Genomic DNA, 21,773 nt, shown 5'->3' on the forward strand with positions numbered 1-21,773 from the left:
CATGATACTGGGAAGAAACTCACTCTCATGATACTGGGAAGAAACACACTCTCATGATACTAGGAAAAACTCACTCTCATGATACTGGGAAGAAACTCACTCTCATTATACTGGGACGAAGCTCACTCTCATGATACTGGGAAGAAACTCACTCTCATGATACTGGGAAGAAGCTCACTCTCATGATACTGGGAAGAAACTCACTCTCATGATACTGGGAAGAAACTCACTCTCATGATACTAGGAAGAAACTCACTCTCATGATACTGGGAAGACTCACTATCATGATACTGGGAAGAAGCTCACTCTCATGATACTAGGAAGAAACTCACTCCCATGATACTGGGAAGAAACTCACTCTCATAATACTAGGGGGAAACTCGCTCTCATGATACTGTGTATAAACTAATTCTCATGATACTGGGAAGAAACTCACTCTCATGATACTAGGAAGAAACTCACTCTCATGATACTGGGAAGAAACTCACTCTCATGATACTAGGAAGAAGCTCACTCTCATGATACTAGGAAGAAACTCACTCACATGGTACTGGGTATAAAATAATTCTCATGATACTGAGAAGAAACTCACTCTTATGATACTGGGAAGAAACTCACTCACATGATACTGGGAAGAAACTCACTCTCATGATACTGGGAAGAAACTCACTCTCATGATACTGGGTATAAACTAATTCTCATGATACTGGGAAGAAACTCACTCTCATGATACTGGGTATAAACTAATTCTCATGATACTAGGAAGAAACTCACTCTCAAGATACTGGGTATAAACTAATTTTCATGATACTGGTGAGAATTTTCATTTGATGATATAGGTTAGAAACTTTTTCTCAAGATACTGAGAGGAAACTCCCCCCTTTTGACCCTGGTAAGAAACGAACTCTCGTGATACTGGAAAAAATCACTCTGACGATACTGGGAAGAAACTCACTCTCAAGATACTGTGAAAAAATGCTTATTCTCAAGATACTGAGAAGAAACTTACTCTCAGGATACTGGGAAGAAACTTAATCTCAGGATACTGGGAAGAAACTCAGTATCGTGATACTGAGAAGAAACTTACTCTCAGGATACTGGGAAGAAACTCAGTATCGTGATACTGAGAAGAAACCTACTCTCAGGATACTGAGAAGAAACTTACTCTCAGGATACTGGGAAGAAACTTACTCTCAGGATACTGAGAAGAAACTTACTCTCAGGATACTGGGAAGAAACTCAGCATCGTGATACTGATAAGAAACTTTCTCTTACGATACTGGGAGAAACTCACTCTCGTGATACTGGGCAGAAACTCACTCTGACGACACTGGGAAGAGAATCACTTTTGTGATACTGGGAAGAAACTCACTGACGACACTGGGAAGAAAATCACTTTTGTGATACTGGGAAGAAACTCACTTACAATACTGGGCGAAAACTCACGCTTTTGATACTGGAAAGAATCTTACTTTCAGGAAAATTGGAAGAAACCTACTCCCATGACACTGGGAAGAAACTCAATCTTCTGATACTGGGCAGAAACTCACTCTTCTGATACTGGGAACAAACACACTCTTAAGATACTGAGAAGAAACGCACTCTTATAATACTGGGAAGAATGTAATGATGAGACAACTGATTCTTCTTTTTTATTTCATCAACATACATTGCTTTTGCATCATATTTTATGTCTATGGAATAAATAACCATCATCATGTCTGAACAAAATCATATATACCAGATGTTATTAGAAAATTAACAATATTTGAAAGACATTTTTCACCAAAGATAACCATATATACTAATTTCCTATAAACATAATAAGCTGTTTATAATAATACAAGTTAAGCTTACTTTTAAATTATTTCAATCGATTAATAAAATGACTTAATCAGAAAAAATAGTGTTTCTAGAGTGCTGTGAACAGAAGCCACTTTTTGCTTTCTAAAAGAGTCTTTATTGACATAAACATACTCTTACAAACATTTATAATCATCATATGCCAGAAACGAAACTCATTTCTAACATTTCAATACTTCATGTAAATCAAGAAAAGCCAAAATCTTAAGCTCATTAACTAAGAAAGGATACAGGACTTATTAACAAAAAATAGCCAAGATGTCAGACTCATTAACTAAGAAAAGACAAGATGTCAGACTCATTTTCCTAAGAAAAGAGATGTCAGACTCATTATATACACTAATTAATGTTCATGGGAAACAAAATGGGAGTATTTTGTAATAGCACAAAAAACATGAATTCGAATGACATGCTTCAAGGTACATTTTGTCTGATTGCAAGCCAGCTATCTGCTATGTAGGTATTCTTTGTTTACACAAGACACATAATACAAACCACTGAGAAAAGTCAAATGCAGATAAGCTTATTGTTTTCAGCTGCTTTCTTTTGTGTGCAAATTGGAACATATATGATATAATTCATTTTATATTTACCAGCTTTAAATGTGTATATTCTATCTCTTATTGTCATTAGTCAATGATTGACAGAATGTACCTTAAAACATAAAAGCAATACAGACATACTTATCTATTTTTTTCTATAAAAAGGCTACACTACAGTGTCGGCACACACAATACACACTCTACACAAATACATGATGAAAGCACAGTGTAAATCACAAGAATTTGGCTATTTTGTGGGTCAAACAATAACAAAAGAAACAGTTTCAAGCAAAGATCTAGTCACAAACTCCCATTAACATTTTAAATACCAAGTAACCCATTTGTAGTTTTGTTCAAAACTATGCGCCAAAGACCAAGTCACAAGAACCCCTTTATATTTTTGTCCAAAACTGTGTAAAAACCCAATTATATTTTTGCCTAAAAACAATGTAAAAACCCATTTATATTTTGTCCAAAACTATTTGAAACCTATTTATATTTTTGTTCAAAACTATGTTAAACCTATTTATATTTTTTATTAAAACTATGTGGCACAGACCAAGCCAAGAAGACCAACATATAATCTAGTCCAAAATAATGTCATTTCAGACCAAACAACGTGCCAGTTCCTATTGTCGAGTGCATATCATGTGTAACCGACAAAGACTACACTACAATCTTTTTTAAAACAGCAAACAACAACTCTTTAATGAGATGAACACACATTGTGTACACTGGGACCTGCCCAATTTAAAACATGATTAAATTGTAAACATGACCAAAATGGTAACAAAATGCAAATGCATTGGGGGAAAAATGTTTTTGGAGATAAAATATATCAATTTTATAATTCATAAAACATATCAAGTCATTTTCTAACTTAAGTCATTTTCTAAAAATATGAATTTCAATTATCATATGATATAATGACTTAATGGTATCTGAAATATGTTATTTTCATTGGTTTGTTAAATTGAAAAAGATACTTTTATGTTAAAGGGACTAGACACCAGATGACCCAAAAATCGGCAAATACAGTATTTCCCCAAGCCTAGAATTGTCAATGCGAGCTACATGATTAAAATAATGAGCGCAACATGTTGCGGACCGTTTAAAATTAGCACATTATGATTTTCCAGTTTAAACATATCTGTTTATGAGTAAAAATACATATACCGACGCTATTTTTAAACTAACTGGTATTTACATGGTAGAGAATCCGAGTAAATTTTGAATTGAAAAAATGTGCAAAAACTGCGAAAGACTCAAATGTCGTAAGCGATGTGATACATCCGTAAGTAGGATTCAATGCATTGTTCACAACCATGTCAATTTCATGTAAGTTTTTTACAATTTTCTTTTTTCTTTCATTTGTATCATCTGGTGTCTAGTCCCTTTAAAAACACTATGAAAAATAAAGAAAATGGACTTAAGTTAAAAAAGTAACTTTAATCAATACAGGCACTGGTTACTTCATAAAAGATATCCAAATTATTTTCAAACCCGAAATAATTAATATTCAGGCAAAAGGAATGACTTTATATGTGAAAAAAGCAAATGCAGACAATAAAATATATGAAATAAGTTTTGTTTATATCTCAGCAAAAAGTAAAACGTAGGCCCATTGTAAATTAAATGGCAGAATTAATGAAGAATTATATAACATTGCTTTTCATGAGTTTGTATAGGAATAAATGAAAGACAGAATTAGAATGAGATGGAATAAATTAATTTTAACATGTATGTCTGTAATTTGAACAAGAGTACGGCAAAGTTAACTATTCCAATCTGTTCCAATTTTTCTGTCGAAATAAGGGCATCCGTTACTTAAGAATTATCAAAGCCAGAGTTTTAAACCTTGCTATATATGTGCCAACTGCCTCTGGCAACATGTGTTCCAGGTTTCAGTTGAATATCTCAAACGCTTTTTTAGTTATGGCCAGGTTTGAAGTTTTTTGCATATTAACAGTGCTAGCGACAATGCTTTCACAATTCTCCAGCCTTTTTCATTCAAATATAAGAGTTTAAAACCACTTTATCTATAGAAAAGCTCTTTTTTTAAGATTTAAGATTGAATCTGAGAACAAAAAAGACAGTATAACAGTTTTGTCCAAATACAGAAAGAATTTGACTAGAGTATAGATAACCTTGAACATAATTTTATATCTAAACAAAGTTAATATCAGACTCAATATTGAACAGCATTTCAATAACTTTGATTATATTCAACAGTTTGTTTAGATTTCATTGTTTTTATGCCTTTTTAGCAAAACACTATACAGATTATTCACGTTTATACAGAGTACAAGAACAATGCTTATATGAACAAAAGATATAGAATGCGTGAATGAGCGAAGAACAATTCTTAAATGTGCCAAGCACAATGCTTAACCAGCCAAGTACAATGCTTAAATGAGCAAAATACCATGCTTGAACGAGCAAAATACCATGCTTAAACGAGAAAAAACAATGCTTAAACAAGCGAAATACGATGCATATGATTATAAAACTATGATCACAGTCTATATTTTCAACAATGTAAAAACTGGACTATATAAAACATAACATATCTGTACAGATTTATATATTTTGATTTATGCTACACACTAACGATACAATTCTTGATTTTATACAGATATACAAGTTGTGTGTCTTAAATGTTAGCCATTATTAACCATACATACATAGATTTCATGAAAAAGAGGCAAAAAATAAACTTCAAATTTTGGTTTCAAAAACATCCAAAGAAACAAGACTTGTCACAGAGACAGCGCACTTGACTATTCCGAGTCTTGGTGAATCATGCATGGATCACTGTAAACTTAAATTACTTGCAAAACCTTAACCAGAGTTTCTTCATTAATTTAACAGAATATTCATGTTAAAACATGATATGTTCACAAATTATCACACTCCAAGACTATAAAAAGATTTTAACAGAAATTTGTATAAACTCAGTTAAATATTAAAGTTATATTTATATAAATATATTTAATTGTAAATTCAACTTTCTGTCCAACCTTAAAATACAAAACATTGATCAGAAATTCTCAGCAAATTTCTGTTATTTTGGAAAAAGGACCTCAAAGTTAAACCAAGATGTTGTCAGCTCTGGCAGATACAGTGTACCAGTTTACTTAGTAATGCCTTCAAAATTGAAATATACATGCGGATGAGTGATAATATTTCATAAAAAAATCAATCTAAAACAGCATTTATTATTATTATATTATGTTTAATTGTGAATGGAAGACTTTTATCAATTGATATAATGGTGCTCTAGGCAAAACTTCTGAGGTACTCTTTTCAAAAAGTAGATGAAAATGATTACATTGACAAATCATGTTATCCAATAACAACATCATTTTGAAGGAACAAAATCCAGGTCATTACAATATTTACATCATCTTGAACACAATCAGGATGGTTTTGGAAAAGAGGTAAGAACAATGTATCTCCGGACAAAATAAAACTAATTTTTTGCCCATCTATGCAAACATTGGTGGTGATGGGGGGTTGAGGGGGATTTTTGTCCAACTTTGCATTTCTGTTCATGAATAAATTAACTATGAATTATGTACAATAATGGTTTAAGACTTACTTCAACAATAGGATGGAAACTTAAGGTTTCAATATTAAAGCCCTTTTGACATGATACATTTTGAGTTGCCATTTAATAAAATTTTCATAATTAGATAACCATAAACCGTCATCAATCTTTATGGCAAAACCTTATAAGAAATGTTGAAACCATGATATGACTTATATTTTTTTCATTTTCAACCAATATCATTTATTATTATTTACAAAAGTAAAAGCACCGCGGAGCAAATGCCAACCCTCGTCTGTTGGCTTTCAATAAAAAAGGGGCACCACCCAGCAATTAATACAGCCAGAGTTGTGGGCCTTCCTATGCATATGTGTATTGTGTTTCTTGCAACATGCACTACAATGTAGACCCCAAAGACACTGACATTTATGGACTTTTTTTCTTTACAAAACAGGGGCCAATTTCTCGAAACTGCTTAAGTCTGCTATGACAGGATTTAGCCAACTTAGGTTACACTAAGGGAAAAAAATTGGTTTGGTTAGGGTTACAACCTTTTAAAAAAAAGGTAGGGTACGTAAGCTTTATTTATTTTTTTAGATTTTATGTAAGAACGTTATTGTTATCATTGGAGAATTGTGTTAAATAATTTTCTGTATAAAGCTGTCAAGATTTTTATCAACATATTAAAACACACACTTTACGAAAACTGAACATAAAAACGGTAGGGTCGGCACCTATTTCGTAGGTAAGGTTGGATCACATGTACCTGAGCCAAAATTATTTTTAGGCCTTATTTCTTAAAGTTATTTTAGTCATTTTATTGACATTTATTATCTGTCTTATAGTCAAGATACAGTACTTTTTTCAATAAAAATAAGTTTAATTAAAAAAATGTCAAAATTTTAGATAAATAATAGCTTGTTAGACTTGAGAAGTTTCGAGAAATTGTGGCAAGAGGAGTTTAAATAACAATTACACTACAACAGATTAATGACATATAACGCTGGTCCACAAAGGAAACATTTCGGATCACATGGATAAATTATGTACATAAATATACACATAAAACATTAAAACCTTGTGAAACAAAACTATTCAGAACTATAATGATAAAACCTAAAATGCTGTTTTGGGGAATATTTTGTTACATGTTATATATATCATTTATTCAAGTATACATTATGTACAGTAGAAATAATCTGGTTGCATTAAAACAATGAAGAAAAATTATAACTAATAATAATTTCTCTATTGAAAGAACTAACATATATATATATATATATATATTATGATTTTTTTTAAATTTAAATTGCATGGCGTTGTGAAGTCTGTATTTTACTTTCTTGCTTCACTCCGATTGCTTATTCAAGTTTCTATATTCTTTTCAACAGACATAAAACACAGAAACGATTCATTTCCTGAATTTAAAAAATTGACGTTGTAAAAAAAAAATCAAGACAATTAAAATAATATAACAGTATATAAGGATTGATTCCTATTTTCTATGTGCACATACAATACTGACCAATTTTGTGATTTTCTAAAAACAACAACAAAGGATCATGGGTGAAAGTTGAAAATTTTGAAAAAACAGAAATAGTTTACTAGGGGGGGCCTGGGTGTTATCTCTTTAGATGAAATAAAAATGCGCATTTACTAAAGCGAGCAAATGCTTGATTGCTAAAATGAAATAAGACATTGAACTTGGCAAATAACGATCGAAATTTGGAGAAGTTGGGTCATATCCCCCTTCCGCCCCTCTAAAAATCTCAACTGATTTGCACGATTTGAAAATACGTCCCCTATGGGGTATATGCCGGAAAACTTTCCCACCTAAAGGATGCATGCTAACTGAAAATGCAAGATTGCGCACAATTTTTGATTCTGCATGTGCACATAAAAATAAAGATTCAACTCTTAAATCAAATGACACCATAAGGTAAATTACAAAAATTACAGCAAAATATACATAATCATAATTCATCACATTCTGTGCTTTGAATTGTCATCAATTATCAAGAATTTTTTATATTTAAGTTAATTATCAAAATTGTATGATATTCATTAGAATATTTTTCGTTTTTATCATTTCAAATCCATTTAAACACATCTAAAATTTATACTGAGAATGCCAGATTATTACACAAAATATTTACAAATGTTCAAATGCTGTTAATATGAGATATGACAATAACTTACAAGGATTACTAAAGCTCTGATTCATGTGTGTCAACTTTTTGATATGACATTCCTGGCTGAATTTCCAAACTACCTTCATGGTCAAACACAAAATCAGCTTCTGCTAAATCTGTGTCTTTTTCAGGCTTGGAAGCTTGATCAAGATCTGTGTCCTCTGGAAGATTGTAATTTTCCTCCTGATCCGAGTCATCAGAAGCTTGGTCACATGGCAATTTGCCTGATGCTGTAGATTTTGATGATAGGTTTAGTTTGTTGATTGATGTCACAGAATTCATCATTTCAGTCACCTGCAGAGGAACGAAGAAATAGTTTGAAAATGTTGCTATAACTATTTTTGCATTGTTCACCAATTTAACAATAACTAAATGTTGACAAAAAAATTAACTCTAATTTTAGGCAATGCTGTACCACTTAATAAAGTAGGGGAAATCATAAATGCGTTCAAAAACAATGACAGGGTTCTGTAAACACAACTTGCTTTAGTTAATCCAATTACAATAATAACTACATTACAGATCTGATCTGCAAGCAATAATTGTCGTGCTAAATATATCTTTTTGGTCGTATTCCTACTGTATTCCACTCTGTTGGATGTTAAATCATAGAAAGGTGGTCTTGTTAGTGCAGTGGTTAGCCCACTCGCTGCTCACCCATGCAATCTTGGTTCAATCCCCGGTATGGTGCATGTTTAAGTTTGGTTTGTGGTCACCAAGCCAGACAAGTGAGTTCGCAGGTAAAGACCACACTCTCGTGCAACATAATGTGCCAAATGTGAGTGACTAAGTATATTAACTTAAAGCCATTATCACTTCCTTCACAATCGTTGTAAAATATATATTTAATGTTTAAACTAAATCATAACAAGTATAATTGTGCAAATAACATCATAAAACAAAAAGTGTTCATTTAAAATCAAATTTATTATGTAATAACGAGTCTTTTAAGTGATTAACACCAGTAAATATACATCATATTTTTTTATTTATTTAGTACTTAGATTTGTTCGAGAAAGTCATAAATAATCCAACTCTCATAGACTTTTGCAAAAAAAACACACCCTAGTTGAATCATTTCTTACGAGTAGAATAAAATCATTTTTTACCTGCGTACACAAATCATGTTATGCTTTTTTTGTTGTGATCGTTAAATGAGCTAACCATGATAATGCATTGATAAAAAAATATCTTTTGCATCAGCCTAATATATTGAGCACGTAAAGAGGCGTCTTAGACAGACCATAACAATGTAAACATTATCCTATTCTTTGTATAATAACAATTGATTATCACCACTGCAAACAATGAGAAAACCACGTACAGACAACAGGGAGAGAAATGAAACTGAGGGAAAAAAAAACGCTCCATTTAAAACTCAATCCCTTTACCACTTAAAATGTGTTTAAGACATGTTGTTTACATCTGTGAGTTCCGATGAAAGATGAGTGTGTTTTTTCTGATTCATTTCACAGTTTCGATAACAATTAAAGACACACTCTTACTCCCAAATAAAATGTACCACAATTAATAAGTGTATAATTGTTGTAATTTTCCGAAAAGAATGAATGAATATCGGAAAGAATGGTTCTTATGAAAGTGTTTAATTTGAAAGAAATGTGCAGAAAACATGTTTTTCTACCTTATGAGACGAAAGTTGATCAAGTGCTGTAAATCTTTTAGAACCCTGCAGTTATTTAATGTTTAAGTGTTTTCAGCTATTAAATACACAGTAACAATCTTGTTTTCAGTAATTAAAATTTCCATAAATGCATTATTTAGTATGTAGATAAAGGTTCATCACTCAAAACTTATGTTTATACACATGTTTGTATTGATTTTTAAATAATGATGAGGTTTACTTTAACCCTTAAGCTGCTGATGGTGATTTTAAAGGCTTTGCAAACAGCTTGGAACCAGACCAGACGCCGAGTAACTCGGCGCCTGGTCAGGTTCCAAGCTGTTTGCCACTCAGTCGATATATGCCCAAAGTTTTAAGTAAATTGAAAGAAATTTAGAATAAACCAGACGACATTTTTGAGCAGACGACAATTTACCCAGCATGCAAAGGGTTAATTGTTGTTCAAAACCAGGACCAAATTTCTCAAAACAACAGGCTTACATGTAAGTCCCTTATTTCGTTTGAATAAAGAAGTTGCTAAATATACTAAATTTTACATTACAAAAAATATTTTTACATGATTATCTTATTAGCTTAATCTTAGCCCTGGTATTTCAAAATATCTTAAGATCCTTATTATTGAAAAAAGGATCAAGCTCAGCATGTTATTTTTTAATAAGTACAAATTGTGAAATATTCTCTTTTTAAAGAGGTCTGAGACTTTTAAATGAAATTATATTTTAGATAAATAAAATAAACTACTTTTTGTTTTATAAAAATTAATCATATTTTATAAGAAATTTTGTAAAATGAAATAAGATACCTTTGAGTAACGCTAAAGTTTTTTTGAGAAATCTGGCACTATTATAAAGGGGCCAGGACCAAATATGTCTAATGACTTTATGTCCCTAATAACAGGATGAAGTTTAGTTAAGCACACTACTGTTGTTTTGATGAAATTTGTGTAATTTACTCGTTTTGAAGAGCACTCAAGATTTTTAAGGTCAATTATCGTTATGAATATCATGATAAACTGTTTTTTACTTTTTAAAATCAAGCTTCAGTAAGTTATTTGGCTAAATAAAATGCAATTCTTAAAGGGACATCATATATGTTAAAGCAATTTTTATTTTTTTAATTAAATGCATTATTATGTTGAACTCATTTTACTTCAATGATCAAAACAAGAAAAAATCATGATATTGTAGTGGTAAAAAAATATTGGCAAAATTTTGGCCCTTTTCTAACTGGGTAATTTGTGGCCACATAGGTATTAATAGATTATAAATTTAAAGGCTAATATTCTTTATCTGTATGCAAATCATATGGGGTTTTTTCGTACCAACCTTAATTGTGCCCCTTTAGAGCTTCTTATGCTAATTAGATTTGTTTTTTAATATTTATCATTTACCGACAATCCTTTCAATTGACGTTCTTTCTCGCGTTGGTTTTTCTGACGAAACATGAACCACACAATGGTGAACAATGTTCCTCCGACAATCTTCAACACGGCTGACGTTCCTGTATGACAAATGTGAAAAAGGATTAGCATTGCAGGTAAGGATTAGCATTGCAAGTTTCAGAAATGTGTAATATTGAGTTAAAGTTTGAGTAAGTTTGAACCTGATACACAGATTGCAAAACTAGTGGTTAACACCAAACAATTCGCGAACGTTATCAGGTTATCTTATTGTAGTAATGCCATAAAAACACAATTTCTTTAATTTATAAGTGCAAAATGAGAAGCAAATGCCTCATAAAAAAGCCACTTTTTTTTTAGCAAACTGTTTTAATCGTTTTTATACATAAAATTTCTGCTTATTTTCCAGAATAAATAAGCTTCTTCTTTTCATAAACATTGTTTTTGATTATTTTAAGAGTAAATTGCTTCTTATTTTAGAGTATAAAATCCTACTTATTTCGAGCATAAATTTCTACTTATTTTCAAGTGTAAATTCCTAGTTATTTTCGAGTATGAATTCCTAGTTATTTTCGAGTATAAATCCATAGTTTTTTTCAATCATAAATTACTACTTATTTTGAAGCATAAACTTCACCTTTTTACCAGCATTAAATGCTCCTTATAATCATATTCCAGCATAAATTGCTTCTTATTGTTCATCATAAAATTGGTTCCAATTATCCAGCATAAAATGCTACTTACCCACATATCTATATCGGAACATTTCAATGTTATAGATGAGACACGAGCCGTTATCTCCGCACTTCTGTTTCCATAACAGGCAAGCTGTGTCTATAATGTGGCCAAACACCATCGGCGCAGGGATGTAGGCTGGAGAATAAAAAACATTATATGAGGCCTAAGAAAACCCTACCTGGCAGAGTGAGGAATCTTAAGGTTTTGGACAACACAAACAAGAAATTGTTGTCCAATTAGCGCAGTGGTTAGCGCACTCGCTTCTCACCAAGGCGACCGGGGTTTGATTCCCGGCTTGGGTGCATGTAAATTTGGTATGTGGTCACCAAACTGGACAAATGCTTTTTTGTGGGTTCTCTGGTTTCCCCCACAAGACGGCACTCTCGCGTAAAAACGTGCTAACGAGAGTGATTAATATAATGTTGTAATAACTTGTTTCACAATCGTAAAATAATTATGTTTAAACTAACAACAATGTTCATGACACCATGGCTATGATAATACCTTGATATTTGTCTTTAACATCAACAAATAATTAAACAAGAGCACAGCGGAGCAAACACCATGTCAAACCAGACAAACAAGGGAAATAACTCAACAACCAGTAAAGAGAGAGTTTAGTTATGGGCCTAATTAATGCTATAATATACATTTGCATATTGTCCCTGGCAACCTGTTCACAAAGTTTCATCTGAATATTTTAAAAAGTTTTTGAGTTATAAATAAGGCAAGTGAATATTATTTGTTTTGCCGAATGCTGGTGCCAACAATGACACCAAGGCTATCACATTGCTCATTTTTTTTCTTCCAAAAACAGACCAACTAATAGGTACAAAAGCAGGACCACAAGACCATCATAGTCAACCCCTGTGTTGCTGTATATGAAACTTCTTTAAAATGTTAAAATCTAACTTCACTTGTACTTCAAAACTTACAAACTTTATAGTGGAATGCCAAATAGCTACAATAATGAGCATTCAGGGATACTTCTTTGATTATTTAAAAAAATATATACATGTATGTATCCCTGCTACATGGACGTCTGGAGTCTGCCATAATAAAAAAAATTGTCAGAGACTTTTTGAAGGCCATTTAGGTAGTCATAGAGTACAAATCAGCTCAAAAGTGGCATTTTTCAGGAACAAGGTGGAGATATACAACAATGCAAGCTCTACTTTTGTGGCCATTTTCCCACTGATTGTCACTTCACAATTGGTTTGACACTCATCAGTGTATGGCACTTAAAGCTTCAACCATTCTTATAAAGATAGGAAACTGGAAATGCATGCTGTATCTTACCAAAGAGGCGTAATATCACAAACTGCATCCCCAGGGCAAAGCACCGCTCTTCATCTCTCACAGACCTGGAAAATACATGAAGGGATATGATATAACAGGAAGTGATGTCATATGTCATAAAACAGGAGTTGATGTCATATAAAAAGAACTGATGTCATTTAACAGGAAGTGATGTCATGTAAGAGAAGGTTACAGCCAAACTGCCTGTACTCTTATGTCCTTCTATGAACCACATTCCATAGCAAACAAACACTAAGTGTGACCTTGACCTTAGAGGTAGGGACACAGGTCTTGCACTTGAAACATCATCTTGTTATGTCCATTACATGTGGCAAGTTATTAAAAAACCTGTCAATACAAGACAAATTTGGACACGAGAAAAAATGCCGGGTCCACGGAAGGACGGACAGATGCACAGACAGTGCTATTTATATACGTCCTCTTTCCAGGGCATGAAAAAAAGCCCAACCTACACAAATTCTTTTGGGACAAGATGTAACCCGAACAACACAATATTTTGAGTTTAAACATTATTTATTTTACAATGATTGTGAAAAAAAGTTATGCTAACTTATACCAAGTCAATCTCGTTGGCATAATTTTGCCCGAGAGTGTGGTCTTGTCTTGTGGGGGAAATCAGAGTACCAGGAGAAAACCCACTTGTCCGGCTTGGTGACCAATAACCAAACACATATGCGCCCAGGCCGGGAATCGCACCCATGTTGCCTGGTGGGAAGCAAGTGCAAAATCACTGCAGTAATCGAACAACAATATTTTGTTTAGGCCTTCTCAAATACCTGAGTGTAACCATAACGATGGGCATCTGTGTTCCCGCCACACAGAAGGTCATGAACACGAGCAGGATTAGGAATGGCAGGAGGTTTTGACACGTTGATTTACATGGGCCGCTCGTTGCTACAGGAGACATGATAACCTCGGAACGCAGGTGGTCGCCAAGGATGCAGGAACAGGCGGTGAAGTTCTGAAATTGTACAAGGGTTATAATCTTTATATAAACTGTATTGTTTTAGAATTTAAACAAATAGTTTGTTGGCAGACATTATTTACAGGTGTGCAATCTAGGTTGATGACATTTTTTTTTTTTTAAATCAATGCATTGTTATGTGTTACTCATTTGACTTTCGAGATAACAGAGTTCAACATAGTTTCAACTGTATTATAAAAGTAGTTATAAGCCTTGCTATTCATGTGCGTAATGTCTCTGTTCCAAGATTCATTTGAATATCTTGAACTACTTATTAGGTATTAATGGCATAAGTTAATGTTTTTGCACCATGCCAAAGGTTTAATCTAACGATGGCAAATAGCTTAACTTTTTTCTTCAAAATACTGACAAGATAATATATAACCATGATAACCTTGACACCCTACTTCACTTATCCGTATCCTAAAGCTTACCATGGTATACTGGTTTGGTTCGAGGTTGTTGTTATTAAACTGCGTACAACCAGCATGACACGGGGAGAAGTAGGTCAGCCCGTTAATCCCACATATCGGCTCAAGGTTGTTGTTCGAGCAGTCACAAAGCATGTTACAGGAGGAGGTCAGGTTAGCTTCAAATTCAAAATCTTCCACAAGGTTGTAGCCGGAACTGAAAGTAGAGTTGAAGAAGAAATTATTTTATGTGTAGCAGAAGCAATGGTTGCTATAATATCTGTAGTGATAGTGGAGTGGTTGGGTAAATTATTGCACATGGCCGATTTTTTTTACATTTTTTTATTCGGCAAATCCTTCAGGCGAATCTTGTATTGAACATCTTTAATTTAACATTTAACATCTTAGTGGTTGGGATAAGAGTTTGTGGTTAAATTATTATCTCAGAGCTTAATAAACCTAAAATGTACATCAGAGCGAACGCCAATCTCATAAAAATCATATTGTTGATGTACTTCACGTCATTTTATCACCCTGGGCCTAAAAAATACACATCTGGTTTGGGTTATAGTTATATAACATAAATAAAAAAATAAGTTTGTATTAAATTTGTAGTTTAAAACTTTTAAAGCATTATACAGAAGATTATTTTAACACCATTCTTTAAAGAAGACAATAACGTTCCTATGTAAACCTTAAAAAAATGAAATAAAAATCCTACCTGTTTTTGAAAAGCATATAAACCCTAACCAACCCTTTTTCTCCTGTCCCTGTGTACCTAAGCATAACGTAGTGAAGCATGTATTGGGGAACTGATTGTAAAGAGATCACCAATGATCATCTGGGGGTTTTCAAAGAATATGTGACGTAATACAACAATTTATTAATTCAGATATTAATTTGCCTTGACGTTCATATGAGTATTGTCTCTGGCATAATGATTATACCAAGGTTTATTTGAATACCTGAGCAGTATTTAAGTAAAGGCTGAGTTACACCAGATGTGGACCCTCCACCCCTTAATCCCTTAGTCGCAATGTAAAGAAAAATAACCTCTTGGACCAAAATTGATTCCAGTGAATGTAAACTATGAGAACCAATATACATTGTTGTACACACATATTCTTAAAATTATAAATCTAACCTTCATTTTAAGCAAATAGAAATCACTCCACTTAAAAATATAAACTGAAAACCCCCATTATCTGACTTTTAAATTCTTACTGAGAGTGATCTAGCCGACCTATATTTGGGCAGTTTATTTTTTAAAACTCGACAGGTTCACAGATAAATGATACGAGCCTAAGGACAGAAAGATCAGGAACATCCAACATTTTTGAATTCCCAGTGCGTCCCTGTTGTGAAAACATATCAACATTTGACAACATCTAGAGCGTTTTCGGTCAGATGTCACGTAATACTGACGTCATTCATGGTGAGAAATAAAACACAGTGCTCTATGGCAGAAAAATAAATCAGTTTTGTTTTTTTGTTTTTCAATGGAATAAATTGTTATTAATTTGTTTTTCCTGTGGTTCTCCAGTTTTGTGACACATAGCATTATTTGATCTCTGGTGCTATTTGTGAGAATTTATGTGGCTGTTTAAAGCTATAAACAAAATAATAGGGAGGAAGGGCATATTATGTTTTCTATTTTAACCATTCTCCTACATCAGAGTGATGATGCCATGCGTGCCACATGTAAGATTTAGCATTGTCAAACTCTGATGAATGAGAATGATTTAAACAAGTTTTATGGAAATGAATGTTGCAGTAGGCTTTTTAAAGCCAGGTTTTATATAGGACAGGGTGCTGCAGAAGAGGGACAGGGTGCTGCAGAAAAGGGACAGGGTGCTGCGGAAGTGGGACAGGATGCTGCAGAAATTGGACTGCAGAATAGGGACAGGGTGCTGCATAAGAAGGACAGGGTGCTGCATAAGAGGGACAGGGTGCTGCATAAGAGGGACAGGGTGCTGCAGAAGAGGGACAGGATTCTACAGAAGTGGGACTGCATAAGAGGGACAGGGTGCTGCAGAAGAGGGACAGGATGCTACAGAAGTGGGACTGCAGAAGAGGCAAAGGGTGCTGCAGAAAAGGGACAGGATGCTGCAGAAGTGGGACTGTATAAGAGGGACAGGGTGCTGCAGAAGAGGGACAGGATGCTACAGAAGTGGGACTGCAGAAGATGGACAGGGTGCTGAGGGAGAAAAGGGCTCACTGTGTTGAGCTGTGAAGAACTTTAGAACATTATGGTTTGGACAGGAAATGTTAGAAATGTTGATTGATGTAATAATAGGTTAATAGTTTCTACTGGCAAACATGTCAAAGTATGTGAATGCATTTATAATCTTTGTGATCAAAACTATAAAGACGTATTGGTCAAGTACAGTACTTCTATCGAGACAGAAAGGTGCCTTAATGCTGGTATCCATGAGGGCTGGGCCAGCTAGTATCCAATATTGATCTTATCCTTATCTGTAGACATGCCTCAGTGATTCCATTCAGCCTATTGGTCAGCTAAATATACCAGCCAATCAAAATTAGTTCAATCTATTAAGGTGTTTATTTGAATACAGCACCAGAAGGGTCCGCCCGGTTAGCTCAGTCGGTAGAGCGTTGGACTGTTAATCGGACAACCCGGGTTCGATTCCCGGGCGGACCAGGTCACTTCTGTTGTGATTGGTTATGAAATCCTTTCTACGACCATTCGCACTGTACCACTGCCCCTGGCATGTACAGAAGTTGTCAGTTCCTTGCAGAAGTGAAGGCACCTAGTACTAATTCACCGCCCAGGATTGGTGTGCGGTGGTTGAACTGTCACTCTGGGACCCTTCAATGTGCTCACGCCGGGATCCGGAGTATAAACTACTAACACCACCACCAGCACCAGAAGGATGCTACCATAAATTAACAGAGTGCAGCACCCCTAACTATTCATCTAAAACAGTAGACCACGATCACTCTCTCTCGAGTAAAACGTGCCAACGAGAGTGATAATATATAATTTTGTAATAACTTGTTTCACAATCATTGTTAAATAAATATGTTTGAACTAAAACAGTAGTTGCAGAAATTGTATTGATGTTTGATATCTGAGCAAGTGTCATGGAAACCTGCACCTTTAATAGGAATTATATGGTACGTTCTGTTATGTCAGAAGACTCTACAGGGAGATGTTTTGAGGTAAACATATATTTAAGACTTAAAAAATGGGAAGATGAATGCCAAGTATTTTGTGATCGTAGAGATAGTTAAACTTCATTCTTTATGCTTTAAGATTTAATGTTACATATTAATGCCATAAATTTCAGAGTTTCAGGAAAGAGCTTATTAAAATAATGATTTTATTTGTAAAAAATGAAAAAAAAATCTGCACTGTCTTAATATCAAAGTAGCTTTTAGAAGGCTTATGTTTGTCTCTTAAATTTGTTATCATTAATTATTCATAAAGTAGCAAAAATATCAGTTGACTTGAGCTCTACTCAGGCATAAAATTGTTCTTGTATGTTTCCACTGACCCAACCCACCCTAATATTTCCTCCCGACCCTATACTTTCTTTGGCAATATTGTAAAAAAACACACTGTAATTTCTTTAAAAATGTGAACATTTTTTACGGTAATGTAAATTTAAAATAATTAATGTTTTAGGATATACCGTATCCCGATCTTCAACTGTCGTTTTTACCCGTTTAAACTAGATCGAGACAACGCGAGTGACATCCCTTTCTACATTTATATAAACAAACTATTTTTTTCACCATTTATTTCTCTGAGGAGCCAATTTCAACGTGAAATCGACCATAGAAAAAGAATGTCAAGAGCTTGTTACTCTTATTTTTTTACATCTAAATCTGAGGGAGAAAAGTGCGTCTAATAACCAGTCATTTACAGAAGTGAAAATGTTGAGAATTGACCATTTTATATTCCAAGATATCAGGTCTATCATTCGTTTTTCAGTTAAGTATGGGGAATAACTCTAAAATTGTTTAAGACAGAGTGATGGGCCTTGCAAAACATGTTTGTTTTAACTATGACAATGTGTGTACCAAGTTTCATCTCAATATTTTGAAGGTTACGGTACAGTTTTTGCACCAAAACACCAATGCTAACAACAACACCACAACACCATGACACCACAACACCATGACTATACTAAGGCTCTTTTAAAAAATGGACAAGCTAAAAATATAACTGAGGATTGACTCTGAAAACTATCTCTGACCAAGCAGTTCCCATTTACATGTACCTACATGTTTAACAAATTAAAGCTGCACTCTTACTCCCAAAAAAGATTTATCAGAATTTATTGTACAATTGTTTTAAAATACCAAAAAGGATGAATACTTAATGTCGAAAACAAAAGTTCTTATGAGAGTTTAATTCAAAGAAATGAGCATAAAACACGGTATTTTTACCTCATGGGACAAAGTTTATCACAGCAAATATTTTAGCATTCACCTATCATTTAATATTTTTGCTCTTTCTGCTATTAAATACACGGTTACAATCTTGTTATCAGCAATTAATATTTTCCATTAAAATGCATTATTTAGTAAGTAGTTAAGGTTTATCAGTCAAAATGTATGTGAATACATTGATTTTAAATAAGAGACTGTCACTTTAACATTTTTGTACCAGAATAATTTCAGACAACTTGAAAACAAATTTGTCTCCTTGACAACAATTTGCATTCAGACAGAAACTCTCTTACATAATAGCCGGAATAATATAAAATGATAAATCCTCTTTTTCTTCGCTCTTGATTACAAAACATCTTGAAAACAGCACTCAATTTCTAGGTCAGTGACTTAGAAAAAAGGATTTGTCTCGTTGTCCTTTGTTTAATTTTATTCAGCCATGCAATTATTCACCTCCCAACGTCAAAGAATGCAAATACAGACATTTACGCTTTAGTTTTTTATATATCATTTTCCTGGAGGATTTTTTTTCTCTCCAAACTTTTGGGGAAAAAATCGCATTCAGAAACACACCTTAAACTGGACATGTCTTTAGAATGAAGCCAAATGCTGCCATCCCTTACCTGTTGAAGTACGGGAAAGTTGCACCTGCCATTTTCAGGTTATCACATCCAAGAAAGAAGAAAAACCCGCAGCCAATCAAGGCTAGAGCATCAAGAAAAATGGTCAGCTGAATTGCCCCTGAAATATGAGATAAAATGATATAAGTTTTGGTACAGAATGAAAAGGGTCATAATAGATGTAAATATGCTTTAAAATTTGCTAATTATGATATAAATTCAAACATCTGTCTGTTTAAGTACCAATACAAACCTTTATAAAGGGGAAATATACTAAGATTAATTTATGACTGTTATCAGAACAACTGTTTGACCAAATCAAAGATGGCCGCTAACTAGTGTAAAATCACTTATACACAGATTTTCCTTGACAAGCTTTGTTTCAAAATCACATATGAATGAAGGTTATAGTCTTGACAGCAAAAAAACAAATACTAGGATGGATGCATGGACTGACAGTGTTATCAATATGGCCTACTTAGGGGGTATAAAAAACACATTTTTTTCATACAGGAGTTTAATGTCAATGGATGAGCACTGGTTGAAGATTTATGGAGCAGACATTTAATTAACATTTATTATCAAAATGACCTTTGAACCCTAGGTGTGACCTTGACCTTGAATGTTCATGACCTGAACATGGATTTTTTTGTTTAATAATGCACCATAAGAAAACTTACAAACCATCAACATACTTACACAAACACAACTCGGAGATATTACTCTAAGACTATTCAAAGCTGGCGAAAAGATAATTATCTTTGAAATCTAGGAAAAGACCACAACACAAATCCTTCATTTCCTCACAAATTTTCTCCAGAGAGAATTAATAGTAGAGTTTTCTATTTCCTGATAGACACTTCTCCAATTAGCGAAGCCTTACACAGCATAATAGTGACAGTAATTATGGCAGTCAGACGTATTACATCTTTAGCTGGTCAATTTTGTGCGTCCAATGCATTATACAACTAGCCCACTTGTCAAGCCTGACAATTTTGGGGAGATTTTTGTTTATTAAGACACGGAGAGTATCACTTTTCTTTATCAATACTGGTAAGTCGAGAACCATTCCGACATAAAGGAAATTATTTACCAAACCGTAAAAATTGTCATAATTTTTAAGTATACCATAAATCCTACAATATTTAAGCATTAATTACATATCTTGTCTCGAAAGAGAATATTGCTCATGAAAGGAAGATAAAATAAGAAAGTATGACTTTGATATCTTGAACGGCTGATAAGTTATTAACAAAGTTTTTTGAAAGGGCAGACAGAGAGAAAGACAGACAGAGAGAAAGACAGACAGACAAGACAGACAGACAGACAGACAGACAGACAGACAGACAGACAGACAGACAGACAGACAGACAGGGTGATTACTATAGGGCATATGCGCCCGGGGCCCTAATTAAAAAAAAAAAATCCTTTAGCTTGTTTTTCAAACAAGATTACCGTGGAGCAAACCCCAATACTCCTCTTTTTTTATTTTGTTGGACAAGGGGCATAACTCAACAATTACTAAATCCAGAGTTATGGGTCTTCCTAAACATGTGCATATTGTCTTTAGCAACATGTGTACCAACTTCCATATGGCCTGGTTAAACATTTTTGCACAAAACAGCCATTGCCCACATGAAGGCTATGACGACACCTCAACTTGTTCTTTTTCTTTAAAAAGACAAGTTAATATTTTCCTGCCAAAAATATGCCCGTTTATGGCCCTGGCCTACACACATCTGCTTGGGTTTTAGGCTACATCCCTGGCACTCAATACCTTTAGGCCCCATCTGGAAGCGTTTCAGCAGAAAGCCACCCATGAGGACACCAAACACAGCACCTGGGATGGCTATACCACCTGAAAGTGAAGAAATATGAAGAAACATCGATAGTTTTACAAGCTGGTCAACGTACTTCATCTTCAACTTCATGGTTCTATACCATCTGCAGGAGAACAATTATAAAGTACCGTAACATTGATAATACTAGAGCTGGTCAACTTCAACATAAAAACTGCTTTCAAATCAATTTTAGTTTTTAAATTAAGTTTCTGACAATGGCTTCAAAGTCTGTCTTTATGTTATTTAGGAACATAACTCAACATTTTTTTTGCC

At 33.8% G+C, this 21,773-nt stretch overlaps 1 protein-coding gene across 3 annotated transcripts in view; it reads right to left on the bottom strand.

Moving 5' to 3' along the window:
* Positions 1 to 1,639: 1,639 nt before the first annotated feature.
* Positions 1,640 to 21,773, bottom strand: part of LOC128205920 (solute carrier organic anion transporter family member 5A1-like) — a 62,505-nt gene continuing 42,371 nt past the window's right edge. For all 3 annotated transcript variants that reach the window (XM_052907982.1, XM_052907981.1, XM_052907983.1), the window contains exons 6-13: positions 21,437 to 21,517; positions 19,663 to 19,780; positions 14,645 to 14,837; positions 14,023 to 14,207; positions 13,226 to 13,290; positions 11,933 to 12,061; positions 11,180 to 11,289; positions 1,640 to 8,441 (exon numbers count right to left, since the gene is read on the bottom strand). In XM_052907982.1, coding sequence (XP_052763942.1) covers positions 8,163 to 8,441; positions 11,180 to 11,289; positions 11,933 to 12,061; positions 13,226 to 13,290; positions 14,023 to 14,207; positions 14,645 to 14,837; positions 19,663 to 19,780; positions 21,437 to 21,517 — 1,160 coding nt within the window. In that variant the 3' untranslated portion in view covers positions 1,640 to 8,162. The remainder of the gene's footprint in view (positions 8,442 to 11,179; positions 11,290 to 11,932; positions 12,062 to 13,225; positions 13,291 to 14,022; positions 14,208 to 14,644; positions 14,838 to 19,662; positions 19,781 to 21,436; positions 21,518 to 21,773) is intronic.

The sequence above is a fragment of the Mya arenaria genome, chromosome 10 (assembly GCF_026914265.1).
Source record: "Mya arenaria isolate MELC-2E11 chromosome 10, ASM2691426v1".
Classification (NCBI taxonomy): Eukaryota; Metazoa; Mollusca; class Bivalvia; order Myida; family Myidae; genus Mya; species Mya arenaria.